At 42.2% G+C, this 24,925-nt stretch overlaps 1 protein-coding gene across 1 annotated transcript in view; it reads right to left on the bottom strand.

The window, feature by feature from the left end:
* The window catches only part of egh (beta-1,4-mannosyltransferase egh), a 180,211-nt gene that overhangs the window by 7,903 nt on the left and 147,383 nt on the right, over positions 1–24,925 (bottom strand). Inside the window, exons 3-6 of the mRNA XM_080285842.1 lie at positions 9,282–9,499; positions 6,626–6,874; positions 2,505–2,705; positions 514–669 (exon numbers count right to left, since the gene is read on the bottom strand). Of these exons, the coding sequence (XP_080141968.1) occupies positions 514–669; positions 2,505–2,705; positions 6,626–6,874; positions 9,282–9,494 (819 nt within the window). The 5' untranslated portion in view covers positions 9,495–9,499. The remainder of the gene's footprint in view (positions 1–513; positions 670–2,504; positions 2,706–6,625; positions 6,875–9,281; positions 9,500–24,925) is intronic.

Genomic DNA, 24,925 nt, shown 5'->3' with positions numbered 1-24,925 from the left:
CCTGTATTACCAGTGTAATGTTGTATGGATGTGAAACACAGGGTGTAAAACAGGATATTGTGAAGGTGAAATGAAATGATATGAAAATGATCTGATGGGTGTGTGGAGTAAAGCCAGACGATGAGCTATCATTAAAGGAACTGTGAAGATGGCTGGGAGTGGAGAGCATCAGGAAAGAAGCTGAAAGGAGGAGACTGAAATGGTTTGGTTATGTTGAGAGGATGGACCAGGGGAGTTGGGTGAGGAGGTGAAGAAGTATGGAGGTGCTGGGCTGTTGATGGAGAGGTAGACTAAGATGACATGGGATGATGTGGTACATCCTGTCCTTAGATCTAGAGGTATTACAATACAAATAGCTGGTGCTGAACAGTGCAAAATGAAGGAGTGCTATCAGGTTAACTCATCTGACCCCCATTACACAGAAAACAGATGTAAAATCCAAATACACGATGATAAAATGATTACGAGAGGAGAGACATCATCATACCTACACGGATACAGCAAGAACCTCACCTGAGTCACAACATACGAGCCTTTCCACCCAAACAGCGGTTTGTGGAACATCTTGAATTGGAACCGCAGTTTGCCCATGTCATCTGAGACCCTGAAGCTGTCTGCCAGGGTGGTGAACCAATTCTGAATGTTCTCATTGGCGTATGTGATCAACCCCTGCAAAAACAAAAGATATCTGTATCTATCGACATGCAGCCAGATGCCTGAATCTCGGAAAGGGAGGCCACAACCTCTACGTCACCCTGTCCTCCACCATCAGGCTTCTGTCTTTCCAACTCATATTCCCCTCTCTCATATACTGTACCTCTCCACTCCATCCTTCCATCTAATCCTCAATCTTCCCCTCCCCCCTCCACCTAACTCATACATTCTCTCCAAAATAACAAAACCATCACAAGGTACTGTACTTTGAATGCTTTCTAACACACCCACAGCAGCACCATAATGCTCCTTCACTTCCTCATTCTCTGTCTATATCTTATTTGACTTTTTTTTGTGTGTGCATGTAGTCTGGGCACAGACTTTGTAACCTATTCCCTAAGGCACAGTATTCCTCTTAAATGCCACACACCTTCACATGTAACCACTTGGGCACTAATAACCATCTTCTACACTGAATACTCTATGTGCTAAGGCTGTCTCATTCAGAGCTGGTGTAATGGTATTAGTGGGGATGTTTTTATGACATATCAGCAGGTCCTGTGGATAATCAGTAAAGTCTGTTATAATAAAATTTACATAATCACACTGTTTCTTGCCAAGGCCTGGCACTGAACTCGCATTCTTTCAGACAGCAGATCACTTCCCTAACAATCTGACCACCATCTCTCCTACTTCTGTTTGCAGATGTCCATTCCATTCTACATCTATGCACTTCTTTCCACAATAGTTTTTTATTTTCAGAGCACAGAGGTTTATGCTATCTTCTTCTACAAAATCATTACTTATGATTTTCTTCTTCCTTTTCACCAACCTTCACATATCTTACTCTCAGTAAACTCTCTCTTTCTTTAAATTCCCTTCTTACATCCACCCAACCCACTTCTTCCTCTTTACTTCCACTGCTCTTTTCCTACCCACTTCTTCCTCTTTACTTCCACTACAATCATGACATCCCAACAAGCTCTCTACAACCACTACTCCTTCAACCTCGATATCTTACCAAGCTCTTTACAACCACTACTCCTTCAACATAGATATCCCACCAAGCTCTACTTTTCTTGCTGCACTCTTCACTCAAACCTGGTCCAACAATGCCATTTGTCCATCTCAAATCCTGAGCTGTAGCAAAAGATTAACACTACAATATAAAAAGTCTCAAAGAGTGCTGAGGAAAGGATGTCCAGCTGTAGTATTGTCTTTTTCTGTCACTAGAAGTATTTAAATGAAGCTACAGAAGACAAAAATCTAGGCCAAGTTACAGTGAAGGAACTATAATTGCCACCCTTGCAACACTACCTGTACACGCAGTTTTAGTATTCCTAACCATACACTCCCTGCTGGCACTCCAGAAATTTTCCAAATTCAGTTGCTCTCAGTTCACTGAGTTATTTGTCACTGTTTGTCTCTATTTTTAATCATCACACTGAGTACTCCTCAAATTAGTTATCCTCTAAGCTCCCACCAATTTCAATTTGTATACCATAATCTACACTACATAAACCTTTGCATCATCTTCTCACCACCCCAGTATTGAAAAAAATTCCAAGTATATTTCTGTCCACAGGCACAAAATACATGAGGCTCCTTTCATTCTCTCAACTGAGTGTGCGTGTGTGTGTGTGTGTGTTGTCTTTTGTGTGTGTGTCATTAAACACTGCATTTTAGCTAATAAAGTCCAGTTAAATCAAGATTCGGGTTTTTGGCATTAACTGACCACAATGATGCGTCTCTTCATGCTGCCGCACAAATCACTTAGCATCCTGTCAGCCAGCAAATGGCTCTCTCTCTCCCTCTCCCTCTCCTTCTCTCTCTCTCTCTCTTTCTCTCACCTGGCCAAACTGATGCCTTCCTTCAATGACAAAGTTAAGTATGCCCCTTATGGCCGCTTCAGTCACCAGCGTTTCTTCATCCAGGTGCACAATCCAGTCCGTGTCGGCCAGCAAATTGATGTCCTCCTCTAGACAGTACTGCAGTGCACGTGCCTTGAACAGTGCACCACTCTTTGGACGGTAGCTTGATGGCACTACCACCTGCAGGTACAAAATTGTTCATCATCATCATCATCATCATCATCCAAACCTTTGTTGGGTCTAAGAGAATGAGGTGTTTTATACATTTATAACCAAATGCCCTAATCCCAGATGGGGTGACTACACATGAATTACCCCCATATCACCCTGTAGGCTGCCATCAGGCTGCCATCTCTCCACCTCACACCACCTCTCTAACGCAGTAATCCCTCAAATATCTGATGTAATAGAGCCAATGGCATGTTTGGACAGTGGATCTGTCTGGATAATGGATTTCTCCCCTGGCCCCCATTTGTACATACCATAACTCTGAACGCCACTGTAAAAGGCCACTATAGTACATCATTCAACACTTATTCCTGGTGTTTTTTACAATTCTCTATCTGGTCAAGCAGACCTATAAACCACAGTCATGCAATTACTATCATCAAGCAGACCCATCAACCACAGACAACCAATCACCACTGCTGGGCCATACCCTGCAGTGACATGAAAAAAACATGAAAAAAAATGGCCCTGCCAGGGGAATATGTCCTCTTGGCCATAATTTCCACCCAAACGCAAGCATTTTGTCCGGATAAAGTGGAAAAATGTATGAATAATGGTTTGAGGGATTAATGCATACCCCTCTATCCCATCCCTTCAGCTGATTTGAAATATTATTTATCATTTTTTTTTTTTTACTTATTTTTTATCAATATCTTTTACTGTTCATTCCTCAGTACGATATAGAGTACTGTCACATGATGCTTCAACTGATAAAAAAATCATGATATACTGTAGTCAGTTTGCTTTCATCTGATAGAACCTGGGTCACTACCAGGGTCACAGTTGCAAGAAAATCAATAAGCCTTAGCTCTGAGTCTCCTTGGTTGTTAGTCAAATCAACACTCCAGTCTAAATACACTTAGCCATCAACTGGGCTGAAAGGGATTAGGAATCTCTGTTGGGTTAAGAGTATATTATGTGCTACAGATATTTTGGAACACATCTCTGATGCATTTAATGAACCATATGGTAATATTTCAACACATTTCCCCCAAATATTAGAATATTTTGGTTATAATATGTGGTTCCTAACTCAAAAACTTCATGTTAAAATTAATTGTAGCCGGTTTGCTTTCATCAGATAGAACTGGGCCACCTGCACAACTTGAATACTAAGTTGTGTTTGTATGATACATGGTGACCCTCAGTTCTATCTGTCTATCTATCTATTGCCAGACGCTTTAATCCCGTAAGGGGTGGCCACAAACAAACCGCCTCTATGTCGCCCTGTCCCCCACCATTTCAATGCCCTGCTCCCAGCTCACACTCCCCTCTCTCATATGCCTCTCCACTCCATCCCTACATCTCATCCTTGGCCTCCCCCTCCCACTTCCCCCTTCCACCTCACTCACGTACACTCTCCTTGTTAGTCTCTCACTCTCCATCCTCTCCACATGGCCAAACCACTTCAGTGTGTTTCTCCTAACGCTTCCTATCACATCCACATCATAACATTCCTTTACTTCCTCATTTGTCAGTCTGTCTCTCCATGTGACTCCACAGGCTCCTCTCAAATAACTCATTTCCACTGCTCTCACTCTTGGCTTCTGTCCCTCCAACAAGGTCCAAGCTTCACTTCCATACGTTAGAGGTGGTATCACAATACTGTCATGTACCTTAGTAACTTTTTCATGCTCACTTCCCTGTTTCCTATCACTGCTTTCAAGGAACCAGCAACCTCTCTTCCCTGCTGCACCCTTTTAAGCATTTCACCCTCTAAACTTCCATTCTTACTCATCACACTACCCAAGTACTTAAACGCACTCACATTTTCCGTTTCCTCCTCATCCAACCTCACTGTACATTCATTGACTTCACTTCTCTCGAAGACCATAACTTAACTCTTCCCTACATACACCTTTAGATTCCATTTCTTACACACTCTCCCAAACTCATCCACCAAGCCTTGCAGCTCCCCTTTGTCTTCACTTATCAACAGAGTATCATCTGCAAACAACAGAACAGGGAGTTTCCAAACACTTCCCTTTCTCATTAGGGCCGCTCCAACATCCACTGCCCTACCTTGTATCTCTTTTATTACCCCATCCATATACAGATTGAATAACCATGGAGACATGACATATCCCTGTTTCAATCCTTAGTTATGAGGCAGAAGTGAGTTTCCATAGGTACAAGGCAAATCATTCCTCCAATCTGACCACACCTTGCCATCAACTAAGCTAACAGAGGTTGCAGATCTTAGTCACATGAAAACATGTCAACACAGCTACACACTGGGACATCAGTTTTACAGTACCAATAGCATCAAGTAAATCTAACCATTAATACTTGTACCATTTAATATTCAATATCAAGCAAGTGTACGGTATTTTGCAGATTTCATTAACAAAACAGCTCAATAAATACTTTTCAGAAAAAAAAGTTATCTGGTAATATATATACACAGTATATATATATATATATATGTCAGAAAGTTGGTAACTAGAAAGTTCGGATGTAGGAGAGCCACTGCACAACCATCTCTACTAAATGAAGTCTTGCTCTAACTCTTTCACCATGCATAGTCACTCCTCATTTCGCATGGGTATCAGGGAACAGACACACAGACAAATAAAAAAAATCTGTGAATAATGAAAGCCCATCTACAAGGACCCCAACAGCCATTATTTAATGATGCAATTCATTTTCGTTTTTAAAGACTCCAACATGCATGCATGCATTGGCCTTGGTCACCTAATGACAGCTCTCCATGCTGCTCAATCTCTAGCAGCCTCCTAATTCAGTCCCTTATCCCTGAGGTCACTCTCATTGACCTCATCCCAGGTATTTCTCGGTCTACCTCTTGCAACCCTACCCTTAACATTAACATTTCTCACTTTCTTCATCCAATTATCATCCCTCATCCTCTCCACATGCCCAAACCACCTCAATCTACCCCTCCTCATCACAATACCAATACACTCCAGTCCCATCATACCTCTCAACTCTTCCATTGTAAACCTAGCCCCACCAGGCCTTGCACTTAGGGATGCAGTGCACATCCACCAAATCACTGTCATTTCTGTACGTTTCAGCCTGCTAATATCCTCTTCCTCTACAGTCAAGGTCTCACTACCATACAGTATTACACTCCTAACACATGTCGAATACAAAGAGTCTTTAGCACAGAGGGAGAGTTCTCTCAATGTCAGCAGAGGCAACAGGTTCCTGAACTTTTTCCAACCACTCCTCACTCTAGCCACACAGCTAGCTCCTGCCCCACCTCCAGCACACAACATGTCTCCCAAATAACAAAACTCTTCCACACACTTGAGAGACTCACCAGCAAGATCAATCCTTTGGTGCCTAACAATCTCCACATGTTCTCCCTAACACACTGCACACATGAAATCAGAATTATTTCACAGTCTAACTCTAATACCACTACATCTCTTATGAACCCACTTATCACAAACACTGCACAAGATGGAATTACTTCCCATGCCCTTGTGGCAAACTGCACTTGGCCACTCTCCCTCTTCTTTGACAGTTCTGCCACCAGCCCTAGATACCATCACTTTTGTTTTATCTGCATTTACTCTCAAGCCCTTGTGTCCCATACCATCTCTACATTTCCTAAAACTTTCCTCCGCCTCCCTTTCATTCTCTGCAATCAACATCAAATCATTGGCATACACACGATTGTTTAAAAAATTACTGCAGTGACCCAAATCACCACCAAACATTGGTATCTACTTATTTAAAATGTACCTTCACACAATTAAACAACAAATTTATTTCAATCATCCCAACATACACCTTACACTACTGCATTTTGATGTTTTATTCATTTCCATTTAACCCAAGCCTGCAGAGTTAAAACACAAAACATGAGATGACTGTACAACCCATTCCCACAGGTCATCACCCACCTGTCTAATCCTCTGGTTTTCTGGCAAAGCAATCTTCTTATCAGTGACAACTTCAATCATGAACTTCTCAAGGCCAACCCGCAAGCAGGTGCCCAAGTTTCTGTTGACATTGTTTCGCACCAGATCAGGGTAGTCGCCCCGTGTCACCACTCGCAGACAGAGGAAGGGAGCCAAGAGTGGTGAACCCTTCAGCTTGGCACGCTCAGGAAATGCATTGAAGCATATCAGACCCAGCATGTTAAATACTGCCTGTGGGAGTATTAATACCAAAATTAGCAAAGTATAATTATCACCACCACCACCATCAGCAGCAGCCAATGTTTTTTTCTTGTCCTAACAGGAGTGTAAGAGCCTGGGGTTAGGCTGCTCAGTCCTGACAATAAAGGTGAGGGTGATCGGCCTCACTAACTCATGAGCAACATTATGTAAGTAATGAACTCCAACCACCCCTCAGCTACAGGATCTGTCTGGTTAGAGTGCCTTAACCCACTAAACCACCCGGCATCATTTGTTATATGAGCTACCATGCAATGTAATAAAACAGACTAATCCCACTTTCATCCTAATAAACAGTGCAGGAAAAAGACCTCTTCACACAGTGGTACTAATATAGCCTAGCACAGGTAGCTGAGCTTCACGGTTATTTAAATGACCCTCAACTACTTCCCTATCCCCCAAAAGGAGAATGGCAGACTGCAAGAAAAAAGCAACAATATAACCTGGCAGTTAAGCTGCCGGATTATAGAGGGACCACCACACGTAGGCATCCCTCTCCAGCTTGATCTGTGGGAACACAAGGAGGCGTAAGATCTGGAGGAGTAGCGGGACAATCAGTGGGTATGATGGTGTTGACACTGACCTTCCTTAAGTCTAAATCATTACCACCACCACCACCACCACCACCACTGCCTCCACCATCCTCCTCCTCCTCCTAATCATGATCATGATCATCATCACCATCCCAACCTGTTTCCCTACCTACAGATAGGGCAAGGCAAGCTGCACAGAGCAATAAAAACTAAAAACTCCAAAGGCTCTTTGTATCTTAACCAGTAAATAAAAACAGAGGGTGGGGGGGACCACTAATCTCTGCCAGCCCACTTTCATCTATATCTTACCCAGGGGTTTACCCAGGGGTCTGTATTTCATCTGTAATAAGCACAAAGACAGGAAGAAGGCAATAGATCTGGAAGAGCAGCAGGTGTCAGAGTGATGCACTGAGATTTCATGGCACCTCTTCCTTATTAATTTGTTGTGCATATTAAACCTAATTTTCTCTTTTATGCCACTGATATAATTCTAATATCATGACAGTTTGCATCAGCATCATATGAGAGGACTGGGTGCCGAAGAAAGACACCTCCATGCACTGGCACCAACACAGCCAAGCAGGTATGCTGCTTGATTATAAACTGTCCCTGAACTGCTTCCCTATCCCCTGTAAGATGGATGGTAGATTACCGAAGAGCTACCTCAATCTGCAGTCCACCAGATGCACACTTCAACTGAACCTGGGGGTATTACTACTATACTCTTTTGATTTTATCCTGGCCTAAACTCTTAGTTGTAATAATAGATTTACACTAGAGCATTATGGTCATCACAAAAAAGTGCTGTGGGAAGGATATGGAGCTGCAGTATTGTCTTTGTCCACCAATGAATTGTGTGAAATATGAAACAAAAAGGTGAAAATCTAGGCCTAGTTAAAGTGAAAGAGCTACAGTATACTAACACTATAGGAGGATTATGATGTGTAATGTGTAGAATAAATCAATAAGGAAGAAGTGTTATGAAACCTCAAAAATCACTCAGAATATGATAATCAGGGCTGTACTATACACTTGAACCATAAATTACAAAACAGAATGCAAACTCACAATTTCCGACAATAATTTCAGAAGCATGTGACAAAAATGATGTGTCTGTTCTTCCAATATCAATGGTGACTATGCTCCACTCTGTGCCCACTTTAGCTACCTGTACAACTGCCATCGCTCCATCATGAATACTGAGCCATAACACTACAGTAGATTAACACTAGAATGTGGCTCTAATCATGACAAAGTGCTGTGGAAAAGATGTTGAGCCATAGTATTTTCTTATTCTGCCACTGAGGTTTGGGAAATAAGGAACAAAAGGACAAAAATACCTGCTGAGTTAAAATAAATGAACTACAGTGTGTGATGCATGTTGACCATACCAAATAATCACAGGCATTCCATAAATTAAGGGATTGCATTCCACTCCATAGTTAAAGGTATAAACATCTGCCTATTATTCATTCCTGTTTTGCCCCATCAAGAGCAAAGGGGTATGATGCAAGGTTAGTCAACCTCCATATTTATGGCAAGGGTGACCAGCCTCATTTACCCCTGAATGATATTATGTGAGCAATAAACCTCAACTACTTGAATGCAAACCCTTCCAGACTCCATCCTCTTTGAGTACCTTACCCTACTAGACCACCAGGACCCAGATGTCATAAGGTTATAACGTTACCTCCTAACATACTGGTAACAATTGGCTTATGGATTACATGAAATGTTCTGGTATGTCACTCTATGTTGAGTCACCTACAGATTGCACTACACTGAATGAGTGGAAGGCAAACACCCCTACCTACCATTAAGGTTTAAACATACAACTCTTAACCCACCTGCGGCAGTGCAAGAAGAGGGAGGAGACGTAAGATCTGGAAGAGTAATATGACAAGCGGTGGGTATGAAGGTGATGCCGGCGTGTCCCCCCACAGGTCGCCGGCACCCACCTCAAACAGCAGCACAATGGTGAGGAAGAGGCAGACATGGGCCACGTGTTTGGTGGTGTGCAGTGTCTCAGAAAACGCCAGACTCAACCGGCTCACCACCATCGTGCCTGAGGAGAGAGCATGTGCCTTTATTCGCTTAAGGTCTCCCTCACTTTCATTTGTACTCTCTCTCTCTCTCCCTCACTCTCTCTCTGCACATCATCATGGATTGCATATACACTGAAATTAAATTACAATGTGTCTGTTTACCACATCAAGCCTACAAATAAAAACAGTGCTTTAGTGCCTTTATTTGCTCAATTTCTCTCTCACTCTCACTTGTACTCTCTTTCTGTACATCATCATGCAAAACAGTAAAGCAAAATTATAATATATCTGCTCACCAGCATCCATCCTACAGATAAATACAGTACTGTACTAAAATCTTCCTATACAAATTTTTTTTTTTCTCTCTCTCTCTCTGAAAGATGCAGACATGAGCTGCATGTTTAGTGATGTGTGGTGCCTCAGAAAATCCCACGCTCACCCAGCTCACTACCACTGTGAATAAGTGGAAATTGTACAACAACTACCACAATTATAATAATTATTATTATTATTGGGGAGTGAAAGACAAAAATGGTAGATTACTAGTGGAGAAAGGAGAAAAAGTGAGCAGATGGAGAGAACACTTTAATGAACTGCTGAACATTGAGAATGGAAGTAATGAGAGTATAAGTGGCTGGGGAATGGCTGGGAGAAGGAGGGAGGTGAGAAGACAGGAAGAAATCAGTAGGATGGAAGTTGTGGAAGCAATGAAGAAAGTTAAAATGGGGAAAGCCCAGGAGTTGGTGGAGTGTGTGATGAAATGCTGAAACATGGGGGAGAGATAGTAGTAGAATGGATGTGGAAGATGTGCAGATTGGCCTGGGAGGAAGGTAGAGTCCGGAAGGGTTGGAAATCAGGTATAATTATTCCCATGTACAAAGGAAAAGGGGAAAAAGAAGTGTGTAGTAATCATAGGGGTATTTGCCTTCTTAGTGTAATAGGAAAAGTGTATGGTAGGATACTTATTGACAGAGTCAGGGAAAAAACAGGAATTAGTTGGAGAAAAACAGGGAGACTTTAGGAAGGGTAGGGGTTGTGTAGTTCAGATATTCATTCTTAGATCTTTAGTGGAAAAGTTTTTAGTGAAGGGAAAGAAGTTGTATGCAGCCTTCATGGATTTGGAGAAAGCATATGACAGGGTGGATAGGCATGGATTGTGGAAAGTATTAAGAATATACGGAGTAGATGGGAAGTTGTTGAAGACCGTGAAGAGTATGTATGAGGGAGCTAAGGCTGCAGTGCGTGTGGATAGTGAACTAACGTGAATTTTTCTATCTGAAGGTTGGATTGAAACAAGGATGTGTCATGTCTCCATGGCTGTTCAATCTATATACAGATGGGGTTATAAAAGAGATACAAGGTAGGGGAGTGACAGACGGCAGTGTTTGGAAACTCCCTGTACTGTTGTTTGTAGATGATACCGTGTTGTTAAGTGAAGACGACGGGGAGCTACAAGGCTTGGTGGATGAGTTTGGGAAAGTGTGTAAGAAACAGAATCTAAAGGTGAATGTAGGGAAGAGTAAAGTTATGGTCTTCGAGAGAAGTGAAGTCAGTGAATGTACAGTGAGACTGGATGGGGAGGAAATGGAGAATGTGAGTGCATTTAAGTACCAGGGTAGTGTGATGAGTAAGGATGGAAGTTTAGAGGGTGAAGTGCTTGAAAGGGTGCAGCAGGGAAGAAAGGTTGATGGTTCTTTGAAAACAGTGATAAGAAACAGGGAAGTGAGCATGGAAGTGAAAAAGCTACTACATGACAGTATTGTGATACCAACTCTAATGTATGGAAGTGAAGCTTGGACCTTGTTGGAGGGGCAAAAGTCAAGAGTGAGAGCAGTGGAAATAGGTTATTTGACAGAAGTATGTGGAGTCACATGGAGGGACAGCCTGACAAATGAGGAAGTGAAGGAGTGTTTTGGTGTGGATGTGGATGTGATAGGAAGCATTAGGAGAAACACTTTAAGGTGGTTTGGCCATGTAGAGAGGATGGAGAGTGAGAGACTGATGAGAAGAGTGTATGTGAGGGAGGTGGAGGGGGAGAGAGGGAAGGGAAGGCCAAGGAGGAGATGGATGTATGGAGCGGAGAGGTATATGAGAGAGGGGGGTGTAAGCTGGGAGCAGGGCAGTGAAATCGCGGGGTGCAGAACGACATGCAGGCGATTTGTTTGTGGCCACCCCTTACAGGATTAAAGCGTCTGGCAACATATAGATTATGAATACTGTTATTATTATTATTATACCATAATATCCAAGGGGTGGTTGGGGCTGATTGCTCATGTAATGGCACTCAGGGATGGGTGAGGCTGGTCACTCTCATCTTAAATGTCGGGACCAACTGCCTAGCCCCAGGCTCCTATGCTCCTCATGGGGCAGTGTAGGATTGGATGATGGATGGATGGATTATTATTATTATTATTATTATTATTATTATTATTATCTAAAGGTGAATGTAGGGAAGAGTAAAGTGATGGTCTTTGAGAGAGGTGAAGTCAGCGAATGTACAGTGAGGTTGGATGGTGAAGAATTGGAAAATGTGAGTACGTTTAAGTACTTGGGTAGTGTGATGAGTAAGGATGGAGGTTTGGAGGGTGAAGTGCTTGAAAGGGTACAGCAGGGAAGAAAGGTTGCTGGTTCTTTGAAAGCAGTGATAAGAAATAGGGAAGTGAGCATGGAAGTGAAAAAGTTACTACATGACAGTATTGTGATACCAACTCTAACGTATGGAAGTGAAGCTTGGACGTTGTTGGAAGGACACAAGTCAAGAGTGAGAGTGTTGGAAATGAGTTATTTAAGAGGAGCCTGTGGAGTCACATGGAGAGACAGGCTGACCAATGAGGATATAAAGAAGCGTTGTGGTGTGGATGTGGATGTGATAGGAAGCGTTATGAGGAACACACTGAGGTGGTTTGGCCATGTGGAGAGGATGGAGGGTGAAAGACTGACGAAGAGAGTGTATGTGAATGAGGTGGAGGGGGGAAGAGGGAGGGGGAGGCCGAGGATGAGATGGAGGGATGGGGTGGAGAGGTATATGAGAGAGGGGGGTGTGAGTTGGGAGCAGGGCAGTGAAATGGCGGGGGACAGGGCGACGTGGAGGCGATTTGTTTGTGGCCATCCCAAACGGGATTGAGGCGTCTGGCAATAGATAGATAGATAGATTATTATTATTATAATTTTTATTATTATTATTATTATTATTATTATATTATTATTATTATTATTATTATTATTATTATCATCATCATTATTATAATGCTGAGTCCACTACTGTTCATTCTAACATCTGAAGCACTGTCAAGAGAGTTCAGAAGTGGATTGCCATTGGAGCTTTTATATACTAATGGTTTACTTTTGAATGCTAAAGCAAGCAGGAGGCCAGAAAGAAATTCGGGAGGAGGAGCAATGAGATGGAAGCAAAGAGAATAAGAGTTGATACTGAAAAAAAACAATGGTCATGGTTGGCATCAGTTTGTTTACATCTGGCAAAGCTGGACTGCTCTCACAACCTGAATACTGTATCAGGGTTGTATGGAATTTCATGAACCTTACTTATGAGGTATAAGTAAGTGTCCCTAGCTTGCAGTTAAGTCAGACCTCCAATCTTGACTACACCTGCCATCAACTGAGCCAAACAGGGTTTGAGCCAAAAGGGGTTATGGAACTTTGTGAGGCAAAATGAATCGACTATAGTAGGTGTGAGGGAAGTTATGTCTTGGAACAACATGTATGGCTCTGTGCTTTGTGTCAAAAGGAAGTTGGGAGCAATTATGTTCTGTGTACAACTTGTAACTCATGGGTACACAGGAGATGATGTGGTATTTAAAGTAGACCCCAAGATGTGATGACTTTTATGAATGAGATAAGTATACTGTAGGTGTTTGAGATGATGACGACAGAATGGAAAGTGTTGCTTGGGGTGACAGCCAATTGGAATGCATGTGGCAGTTGTGTTGCCTGAATGGCATTCTGCGTGCAGCAAGAGGAGCAGCAGCAAGTTCCACTTTCAGAATGAGAAGTGGATGGAAGAAGTTTAAGCCTCTCCTGACTATAAAGGGTAGTCCCTACAAATCACATATGTGATGTGTTATGTTGTATGGCACTTAGACATGGCCAGTGAGTGAAGAGGATATATGCAAATTGGAATGTACAGATGAGAATGCGGGGATGGGTGAAAAGGTCATCAGCAGACGACAGAAATAAGAACTGTGAGAGATTTGGCATAAGGAATAAATACTGTATATTATTAAATAAATGATCTGAACCAGTGAGTAAGATGATTTATTGGCACACTGAGAGGGAGGAGGAGGATGGCTGGTTTAGGAGAGCCACAGGTTTGAATGTGGAAGAAAGAATGTTTAGAGGCAGATTGAGGAAGATGTGGGATACGGTGTGGCATGCAAATCTAGGGGACAAAGGACTGAGAAGGGAAACGGCTCAAAATCACAGCACACGAACAGCTGCCATCAAGTGAAAAGACGTGCATGGTTAATGCTCTGTATCCACTGTGCAATATTTACTTACACAAAGATGTTAAGGGTATAGCCAATTTGTTTTCATCCAACGGAACTGGGCCATTACCACAATTTGAATACCAAGTTGTGGCTGCATGAAATTCAATGAGTTCTAGTTCAAAGGCAGGAATGCCTCCTCTATTAATAGTTAAACTGACCCTCTAAGCTGGCTATGCTTGGTCATCAAATGAGTTGAGCTGGGATAGGAATCCTTGTCAGGTTAAACATACTATAAAGTTGGATGAGCACAAGCACTTTAAATTATTGTTAGGTAACCACTGACTTATCTATACTGTACCTGGAAATCAGTAACAACATGAATCAAACATCACACTCTTATCACAGCCACAACACTCTTATCTCTGCCACTATAAGGAGGTTTCCCTCAAGCTGAATATGTATGTGTTATAGTGGCCGGCTTGCACATGCCTGATGTGGATGGCCAACTCTAATATAGTTCATTCTCTTCCAACAGGCGGAGATTTTCATTAACTTATAGTGTACTAGCAGGGGTACCTGGAACTGCCTGCCTTATGATTGTCCATATCAGCATTGTCTGGGACCCTGGATGGCCACTCCCCCTGTGGGAGGAGACCCCTATACACCCACTGAGTGTGGCACAACAGTTGGCTGTATTTGTAGTTCACTGAACTACTGTGTGATACTACTCTGTTAGTTGCCACCTTGATTACACAACATTAACAATGTATGAAATACCTAAATCTGCTTTCTGACATGCGTTGATGAGAGGATACTCAGAGAGCTAAAGGAGTACCAACACTATAAAAAAAAAAAAAAAAAAAAAAAAAAAAAAAAAAAAAGTTAAATACCACTGACTTAGAGTGACTTTGAACCGTGGGGATAAGATGATGTCTTTCTTAATCCTCAACCATTACATGACTTTCTTAAAGCAAATAAAATCATCTGATTGTAGCAAAGAATAAATTATAAAGATATGGCATTGTAGTGAAGGTGATAAGAAAACTTCAGCAGGGTGAACATGCAATATCATACAGAAGGACATACTGCAGTATCCTCATAATGTCTGGCCTCAGATGGGTGAATCTACATCAAGGGAACTGGCTGATGCACAGCTATCCACTCAACCACTGAGGCTACATGCAAAATAAAACATGTGCTGGCATATGTCAGTGATAAACACAACCACTCATTAGATGTAAAGGTTTATGGGCCACAGCCAGTTAGTCCATCTCAATCCAGTGGGCCACCTGACATTATCTTCCATGGTTTTTATTTGATGTAGTAAACAGGTTTCCTGGGCTACAAGAAACCACAAAGGTTGTTACTTTGCACAGTAACCTGAAGGCAGCACTACAGAAAAGGAGTGGATTGTGGGTACCTCCACAGCTGAATAATATATCTAACTAAACCATGAATCCTCGACTGCTGAGGGGTTAGCCAATAATAAATCACCTCCATGTCACCTGGTCCTGTGCCGTCAGGTTGCCCGCATTCCAACTCACGCTACCGTCACTCAATTACCAATTCATCTCATTCTTGGTCTCCTACTCCACCTCACTTACATTCATTCTCCTAGCAGAGCCGGGCACCACAATCTAAAGTTCAACTCCACAATCGTAATTCCACAGCCTCTGACCCTTACCTTCCGCTACTGCAATTCCGCAATAAACTTGGAATGTGCAGTTTCGCTACCTCAGTACCACAACCACAATCCAGTTTTGCAATATTCAATACAAAGTGAACAAACAGGATGTAAACTGGTTGGTAATGTAGTGAATTACAGTATTGCAATTATAATCTATTTATGAGATTAATTTCCCACAGTAACACCCAGTCACACTGACCCTCACTACTCACTAGTGACTCCATTCATAACTTCACTCAGACCACTTCTCAGCATCCTCACTGACTCAGAAGTTTAAGTTCAGAAGTTCACACTTGTGACACTTGACACTTCTTCACACCCACACGTCACAACTGTGCATGGTTAGCTATGCGTGCCACAAAATTTACTGCCATGCTGGCTTATAGTATATCGTATCATATCATATCAAATAATTTCTCCTGGTATTGCCCATCCCTACTGCTAACTGACGCAGCAACGTCTCACCCACCACCGCTGCCGGCCGGGAATCCTGTTCAAGCTTGATATTCACATGTCATGCAGTAGCTTGTACTAACTGCCATGACCGCCACGTGGGAGATTGCGGACAGGATTGCGACTGCAAAAGTACTTCTGCAACGCAAAACTGCAAGTTTCGGATGAGTTTGCCGCAATCACAATTCCACAACTGAAATCATGTGGTCTGCTACCGCAGAAATTGCACACTGCAGAAGTGATTGTGAAGGTGCCCAGCTCTGTCTCTTAGTCAGTCTCTCTTTCTCCATTTTCTCCACATGGCCAAACCATTTCCAAACACCCTCCAGCACATCCATATCAACACCACAACACTCCTTTACTTCCTCCTTTGTCTGTCTCTCTCTCCATGTAATTCTATATGCTCCTCCCATATAACTTATTTTCACTCCTCTCACTCTTGAACTCTTGACTTATGTCCCTCCAAAAGAGTCCAAGCTTCACTTCTACATGTCAGAGAGAAGGCACCAACCATCCACTCAGTTACTGTGCAGCTACCCTTGAATTATTCTAGAGCGAGTGACAAGCCAAACAGTTTTTTGTAAATCAGGAAGCTATTTACACTACTGGATGGTATACCCAACCCCACATGTTGGGAAGCAATAAAAAGTAATGAAAAGGGCTTGTGAATAGTTGTGACTTGCTCAATAAAAACCTAACTAAAAACCAACTGCCAAATTACTAACATACTGATGACCATATGGGTTACTTATGATGGTGACCATTTTCACTCATATCATCATCAATAACTGTAGTTCTGTAATGGATCACAACTGAACCCATTTCCTACTAATAATTGGTCCTAAAATAACTGGCCGAAGACCACCAAATTCTCACTGGGCACACTGTATATCACGACTGGCACTGAACAGGGTTAGGCTTCCCCACTATCAGATACCGGTGCATGCATGTTATCTACATCTGCTCCACATATCATGTTATCAGTGATGAGTTCCAATAATGGATAACACAAGGACACTAGCCTCTCAGCACCATCCCACTATACCACGACAGTCAATGCTTTACTGAGATGCATACAACACCACCCCTTATAGACCTTACCCTCTACATTATTGAAAGCATCTTATCATTAAAAAATTACCAGAATAACGTGATCCCCCCCCCCCTCTTTCTCTCTCTCCTTGTATCACAACATACTATATCACACTTTTATCTGATGACAGGTACAGGCACAAATAAATTCACAAAAGGGATGACAAAATTCACTTAATATGCACTGCACCTCATGCTGGTCTCCATATGCATTGTCAAGCACATAGGCCGGCTATGTCATCTCTGGGACAAACAGTACAGTCATGGTCAAATGTTCACTGATCTTTCCTTGCTGGCTGTGGCAAGGGAAGGTGTTTCATGAACTATTTCTACATGACAGCAATATGCAGTGCACAACAAAAGTGTATGACAAGGAAGGAAACTCTGTCACCATGGAATGAGACCTATGGAAAGCAGGTCACATGCTTGCAGCAGATTGTTGGCAAACTTTTGCTGATGGTTGTATACTATAAGCCTTGGTTTGTTTATCAATAGTTAGAAGACGGTCAAAGATCAACAACAAAACTTCTTGGCCAAACAAAAGTCCTGGAGAGGGAATATTTCACCTGATGGCACTGATACAATCTGCCTGGTTGTGTCACTCAACTCCCTCCCTCTCTATCCTCCTTTAAGAAACATGGTGGACTATAGGAGAAGGGCAACTTCCACCTGCAGTGCACTGGGTCCACCTCCTGATGAGCCTTTGCTTCAATGACAACAAAAGAAGAGTCCCAGATTTATGGGCCATCAAACAGAGAGGTACTGTTTACTAAATGGCTTTACTGATTCGTAACATCTCTTCTTAGCAATTTATTCAGCACATTGCACCTCACAATCCTCTTGTATATTGCTGATGCAAATTATATCAATACTAAATTGATCAAAATAACATACAGGCTGTGGTGGACAGGTAACTGGAGTAACTTACCATCGTCAGACAAGACTGGGCCGACAGCAGTGGCAGTGGACTCATCACCCTAGTACACCAGGCCATCAACTTTTCAGATACTAGTGCACACATAAAAATACTTCTCCTCCCACACGACACCACGAAAGAAATCTATCTATCTATCTACAGCTACAACAAATTGACTTAGGACCTCCCCCCACAAGGTATTAAAAAATACAGAAATCATAGTACTGTATATCACAATGTTTGTTCATGAAATGCCATTCATTAATATGAAATCATGTTTCCCTTGTTTTTCAGGACCAGTCGGATGCATTTTGGCATGGAATCACTTAGGTCTCCAAAGTAATCTAAGGACATTTTTTTTCACCAAACATTTGTCAGTTCAGTCTTAAGGTTGTCCAGATTGGGTGTCTTCTTCTCTGCCATGATTTTCTTTGTCTCTGCCCAGCAGTTTTCTATTGGATTTAGATCTGGACTGTTGCCAAGCCAGTCGAGGTCCTTAATCCAATCATCCTGAAGCCATTTTGTCACCTTTCTTGACTTGTGACATGGAGCTGAATTGTGCATGAAAAAGTGGCACCCATGAATAGCAAAAAATTTAAACAAATGATCTTTCAGAACTTGAATGTACCGGCCACCATCCATTATCAAGTTCTTAGGAAGAAAGTAGAGGCCTCCCCTTCCCATTTCACCTGAGAAACACCCAAATACCATTACTGACTGTGGATGCTTAACAGTCGGCACCATGTAAGCAGGGTCATATCGACTACGGGAGGCAAGGCGACGAACCTTGGCAGAACGCACCTGGAACACTTGAAATGTGCTTTCATCGGAAAACATAACTATTCTCCATTCATCCGATGTCCAGTGTGTATACCGTACTTCTTGGCAAACTGAATGCGCTGCTTCTTCATGTGATCAGTGAGAAGTGGTTTCTTGGCTGCGGTGCGGCTTGGCAAACCCAGCTCCTTCTGCAAGTGGTGTTGGATAGTTCGAATTGAGACGTCTTGTAAGAGCTAGGGATGCATTCTCTTCAATTCTGCTGCTGTCAGTCGAGGATTCCTGATTACTTCCTTCTTCAGAAGCGTATCTGTACCTCTGGAAGTTGTCATCTTCTTTCCACCTCCATGCTTGTGCTCTGGTATGATATCAGGTAGCAGGACACGCACTGCAGCAAGAATCTTCATGACGGTTGACTTTGCACGTCCAGTACTTTCACAAATCGTGTTGACTGGGACATTATCTTGCCTCCAAGCAATGATATGGACCCTCTCATCCACTGAGCAGTACTTTCCAGGCATGACAACTCGACTCTAGGAAAATAACTGGGCAAACAGTAATGCATACAAAAAAGAGGGAGGTGCAAGGTCGGAGCAATGGGAACATATGCTCCCACTCTTGCTTCTGGGCATGCACTGACGTGCAGAGTGTTTCACCATCTCACTTGCGGTGGGTGTATCTATAGCCCGATGCCTTAAGCCTGGAAAAGGGTGGCCACAGATAAAACGTCTCCAAGTCACTCTGTCATCCACCATTCGACTGCCTTCCCCCCAACTCACTCCCCCTTCCCTCATATACCTCGCAACCCTATCCCTCCACTTCATCCTCAGTCTCCCTCTCCCTCCCTCTACTTCACCTACATACACTCTTTAAGTCAGTCTTTCATTCTCCATCCTCTCCACTTGTCCACACCACCTCAGTGTATTTCTCCTAATTATCTCAATCACATCCACATCCACCCCACAACGTTCTTTCACTACTTCATTCGTCAACCCATCCCCCCACGTCACTCCACATGCTCCTCTCAGGTAACTCATATTTGCTGCTCTCACTCTTGACTTCTTCCCCTCTAGCAAGGTCCATGCCTGGCTTCCATTCGTCAGGGTATGGATCACAATACAATCATGCAGTGACTTCTTAACTTCCATATGCACCTTCCTATTTCTCATCACCGCTTTCAGTGAACCAGTAACCTTCCTTCCCTGCTGTACTCTTTCAAGCACCTCATCCCCCAAGGTTCCATCCTTACTCATCACACTACCCAAGTACTTGAATGCACTCACATTCTCCATATCCTCACCATCCAACCTCACTGTACATTCTGTGACTTCATTCCTCTCAAACACCATAGCTTTACTCTTGTTTACATTCACTTTCAGATTCCTCTTCCTACACACTGTCCCAAATTCATTCACCAAATCTTGCAACTCCCATTCATCTTCACTCAACAATACTGTATCATCAGCAAACAGCAACACCAGAATCTTCCACACCTAACCCTCATTCATTATAGCCACCCCCACATCCACTACCCTACCCTGCATCTCCTTTACAACCCCATCCATGAATATATTAAACAGCCATGAAGACACCACACATCCCTGTTTCAGTCCCACATTGAGATCAAAGAACTCGCTCAGCTCACCATCTACTTGCACCGTAGCCCTAGCTTCCTCATACATACTCTTCACAGCACTCAACAATTTCCTATCCATTCCATAATTATATTCTTAATACCTTTCACACACCTTGCCTGTCTACTCTGTCATATGCTTTCTCCAAGTCCATGAAGGCAGAATACACTTTCTCTCCCTTCCCTAGATACTTCTCCACTAAACATCTTAGAACAAATATCTGATCTACGCACCCTTTTCCCTTCCTAAATCCCCCTTGTTCTTCTCCAACTAGCTCCTCTGTTATATGCCTAACCCTATCAATGCGTATTCTACCATATATTTTTCCAATCACACTAAGAAGGCAAATACCCCTATGGTTACCTCATACTTCTCTCTCCCCTTTTGCTTTGTATAAAGGAACAATTATATCTGATTTCCAGTCCTCTGGAACCCTTCCCTCTTCCCAAGCCAATCTACACAACTTCCAAATCCACTCGACAACAATCCCACCCCCATACTTCAGAAATACAGAAATATAATCAATTAAAATAAGCACTGGCAACAAATCACACATAACAATCGCCAATACATTCATTCCCCTCCCAATCATCTCCCACAGTACCACACAATTATTCTCAAATACACCACACCACTAACATACCCAATATCATCCTGGGTGGTGATTTCAACGCCAAGATGTCAGCCTGGCATGTCAACAACCCTGACACAAACAGGGGGCTGGTACTACAATCCAAAACAGATAATCTTTTCATCCTCAACAATCTCCATCAACATACCCATATCCCACACCAAACCCTCTTCCTCCCCTCATCCCCAGATATCAAACTTTTGCTCCCCAAAACCTGCCCCCACAACATCCTGGAGAGGGATCAAAACTCTTGGTTCTGACCACGACCCAATCATCAGCACTACCAAAACCAAAATCACCCCAGCTGGCCACAGACACACATACCGTACACTAAGTATAAGAAAGCCAACTGGGAGGCCTTCACAATTGAAACAGACCCACCCTTTGAAATTTTAAACAGTACATCCATCACAAACACCAACACTGCTGTGTACACTTTCACTACAATTATTCAAAATGCAGACAGAAAACACATCCCTAGAGGCAACAGGAAGAGACATAACCGTAATTTCACACCAGAAATTCAAGACCTCATCAGTGAAAGTGACACACTGCAACACTCCCAAACACCCCATACACAAGACACCATACAACAAATACAAGCACTCAATGCACAAATAACCAATAAGATATCAGAGCAGCAAGAACTAAATTAGAATAATTATCTCCAAATACTTGATCACAAAACAAACACCAGCAAACTCTACAACACTTGATCACAAAACAAACACCAGCAAACTTTACAAAACACTAAATAATATCACACTCTCCAACAGCAACACTACACAATCACATGCTGCCATCACAACAACAGACACCAAGCCCTCAAATAAACAACAAGCAAAAACTCTTATCAATCACTTTTCACACGTCAGTTAACTAAACCCCCATCGCGACGACCAATGTGTCATCCAACACAAGGGACAGCTCCCCACAGGCCCAGACTTCGCACTCTTCACTTAAATACAGATGAAGCACATCATCAGCAACCTTAGGCACTCATCTGCCTGTGGCCCTGACACCATAATCAACATACACCTTAAATATCTTGGACCACAGGACATACAAGCAGTCACCAATATATCAAACTACAGCTACTCACACACCATAATACCCAACATCTAGAAACATGGTACTATCATCACTATCCCCAAACCCAACAAAGACCCCATGCTGCCTTCCTCACACCACCCCATCACACTCCTCTGTACTCCTTCCAGTCACTGAACAACTATTATTACAATTAGTAACACCTCACATCCCCCTTGCCCCATCATAACTACTGTTTTAGGTCATTACACTCCACAAACACCCTTCTCACAGACTTACACAAAGAGTTTTTGATGGCATCAATTAAGCTAGGCCACCGACAGAACACTCCTAGTCACACTAGACATCAGCAAAGCTTTTGATGCCATCCCCTGCCAAATAAAATATTCAACACAAACAAAATATTCAAAACAAACAAAATATTCAATACAAACATGCACAATAACACAAAAAGATAGCTGGCAAACTACTTAGCAGGCAGATGTGCACGTACATTTGCTGGTCAGTCATCAAACATCGGAACTTCACAAACGGCGTCCCTCAACGATCTGTTTTGTCCCCTGCGCTCTTTAGCCTATACATGTACAACATACCCACACCGCACACCATAGGCGACATGGCACTTACACGTACTCACCAAAGCACAAACACAGCTGCATACATCCTCAAACCTTACCTCAACACACTACACGAATGGTTCACAACAAACAGACTCAATATAGCACCAGCCAAATCAAGTGACTCTTCTCACAAACTGAACAGCAGAACATAGTCACATTCCACACCTCACCATAAACAACATCCCCCTACCACACACACACACACACACACAATGAAAGTCAAGTTGTCTGCAGAAAGTGTAGTAGATGATATACTTAAAGTGACCTGGAAATTAAGCAAAGAGGCAGGGATGGAAAATATTATAATAAGGAAAGATTTGAATGAAGAAGAAAAAGAAGTTGTAAAATCATTGAAGGAAGAAGTAAAGGAAAAAAATGATGAGAGGACAGAGGAAGAATGTAATACTTTTTTTTGGAGAGTAATGGATATGAAAGTAAGGAAGTGGTATTTAAGGAATAGAAGTGAAGGAAACTAAGGGGGATGGCTGTGACAGATCAGAAGTTGAGGAAGTGGTACTGACAGACAGTAGGAGAGAAGAGGGTATAAAAAACATCAAAAATAATTTGAAGGTGATATATACTAATGTTGATGGTTTAATATCGGCAAGGCTTGAAATTAACGATTTCTTGAGAGAACCATGAACCTGATGTCATGTGCTTTGTAGAGACCAAATTAAGAGAAGATATTGATGTTCATTTGAGAGATGGTAAATACAAACTGTGGAAAAAAGACAGAAAAGAAAAAATGGGAGGAGGAGTGATGATAGCAGTGAAGAACAACAAATATATAGATACCGTGGAAATGGGAGAAGGCAGGGCTGAAGTGATATATATGAAATTAGAAACTGGAGAGAATGTTGAGAGAGATGTGGCGGTAGAATATGTCCCCCCTAAGACGAGAGCATGGAAGGATGACGAATACCAGGAGATGTTGTCAGATATGGATAGCTATTTACAAAAAATAATTGAGAAAAGCAATAATATAATTTTGGTGGGTGACTTTAACTGTAAAGAGGTGAACTGGGAGAAATGGTACTCGGGAGGTGGCGAGGATTCGTGGGGCACTATGTTATTAAATATAATAATGAATAATGTGATGACGCAATGGGTCAAAGAAGAGACACGGTTTCGAGGTGAAGACACACCAGCAAGGTTAGATTTACTGTTTACCAAAGAACCCGATGTAATAGAATCACTGGAATATCTCTGTCCTTTAGGAAAATGTGATCATGTGGTCATTGAGTTCCAGATGATAATAGGGAACGTCGAGCCAAGAGATGAGCTTCATAGACAGGGAAGATACAACTCTGGGAAAGCAAATTTTACAGGATTGAGAAACTTTTTTGAAAATGCGGATTGGAGAAAATTCAGAGAAACAAGAGAGATACAGAGGAAGTGGGATATCTTTCTAGACCTCTATAATTTGGGAGTGGAAAAATTTGTACCAAGAGTAAGAGGGAAAGAAAACAGGAAAAAGGAGTGGTTTTATAGAAGGTGTATGATAGCAAAAAAAGAGAGAGATAAGGCGTGGAACAATTGGAGAAAGAGAGGTAACAACAGAACAAAGGAAGAATATAAAAGAATTAGAAATGAATACACAAGAATACGTAGAGAAGAAAAAAAGAAATTTTGAAAAAGGTATAATAAACAAATGCAAGGATGAACCCAAACTGTTTTATAGATTTGTTAATGGGAAACTGAAACAAAAGGAAGGAATCACCAAACTGAAAGTAAAAGGAGAGGTCTATAAAGATGCAGCAATGCAAGCTGAAATAATGAACAAATGTTTCCAATCGGTTTTCACTAATGAAAACGAGTTTGTGGAAGGGGAGGGAGTGATTAGAAATGTACCGGTGATAAAAGATATAAAAGTGGAGGTACAGGAAGTCTATAAATTACTGGAAACTCAAGATAAAAGGAAAGCCCCAGGATCAGATGGAATTTCTAACTGGGTACAGAAGGAATGCAGAGAACAACTGGCGGATAAAATTCACAGTTTAATCGTGTGTTCTCTGGAAGAGGGGAAAGTGCCACAAGAATGGAAGAGGGCAAATGTGGTACCAATTTATAAGGGAGGAAACAGGGAAGAACCCCTGAATTATAGACCAGTGTCTCTAACCAGCATGGTCGCAAAATTGTGT

Source organism: Coenobita brevimanus, chromosome 108, assembly GCF_032717465.1.
Source record: "Coenobita brevimanus isolate Jiangsu-jjx chromosome 108, ASM3271746v2, whole genome shotgun sequence".
Classification (NCBI taxonomy): domain Eukaryota; kingdom Metazoa; phylum Arthropoda; class Malacostraca; order Decapoda; family Coenobitidae; genus Coenobita; species Coenobita brevimanus.
This window is presented reverse-complemented; position numbering and strand designations above follow the sequence as displayed.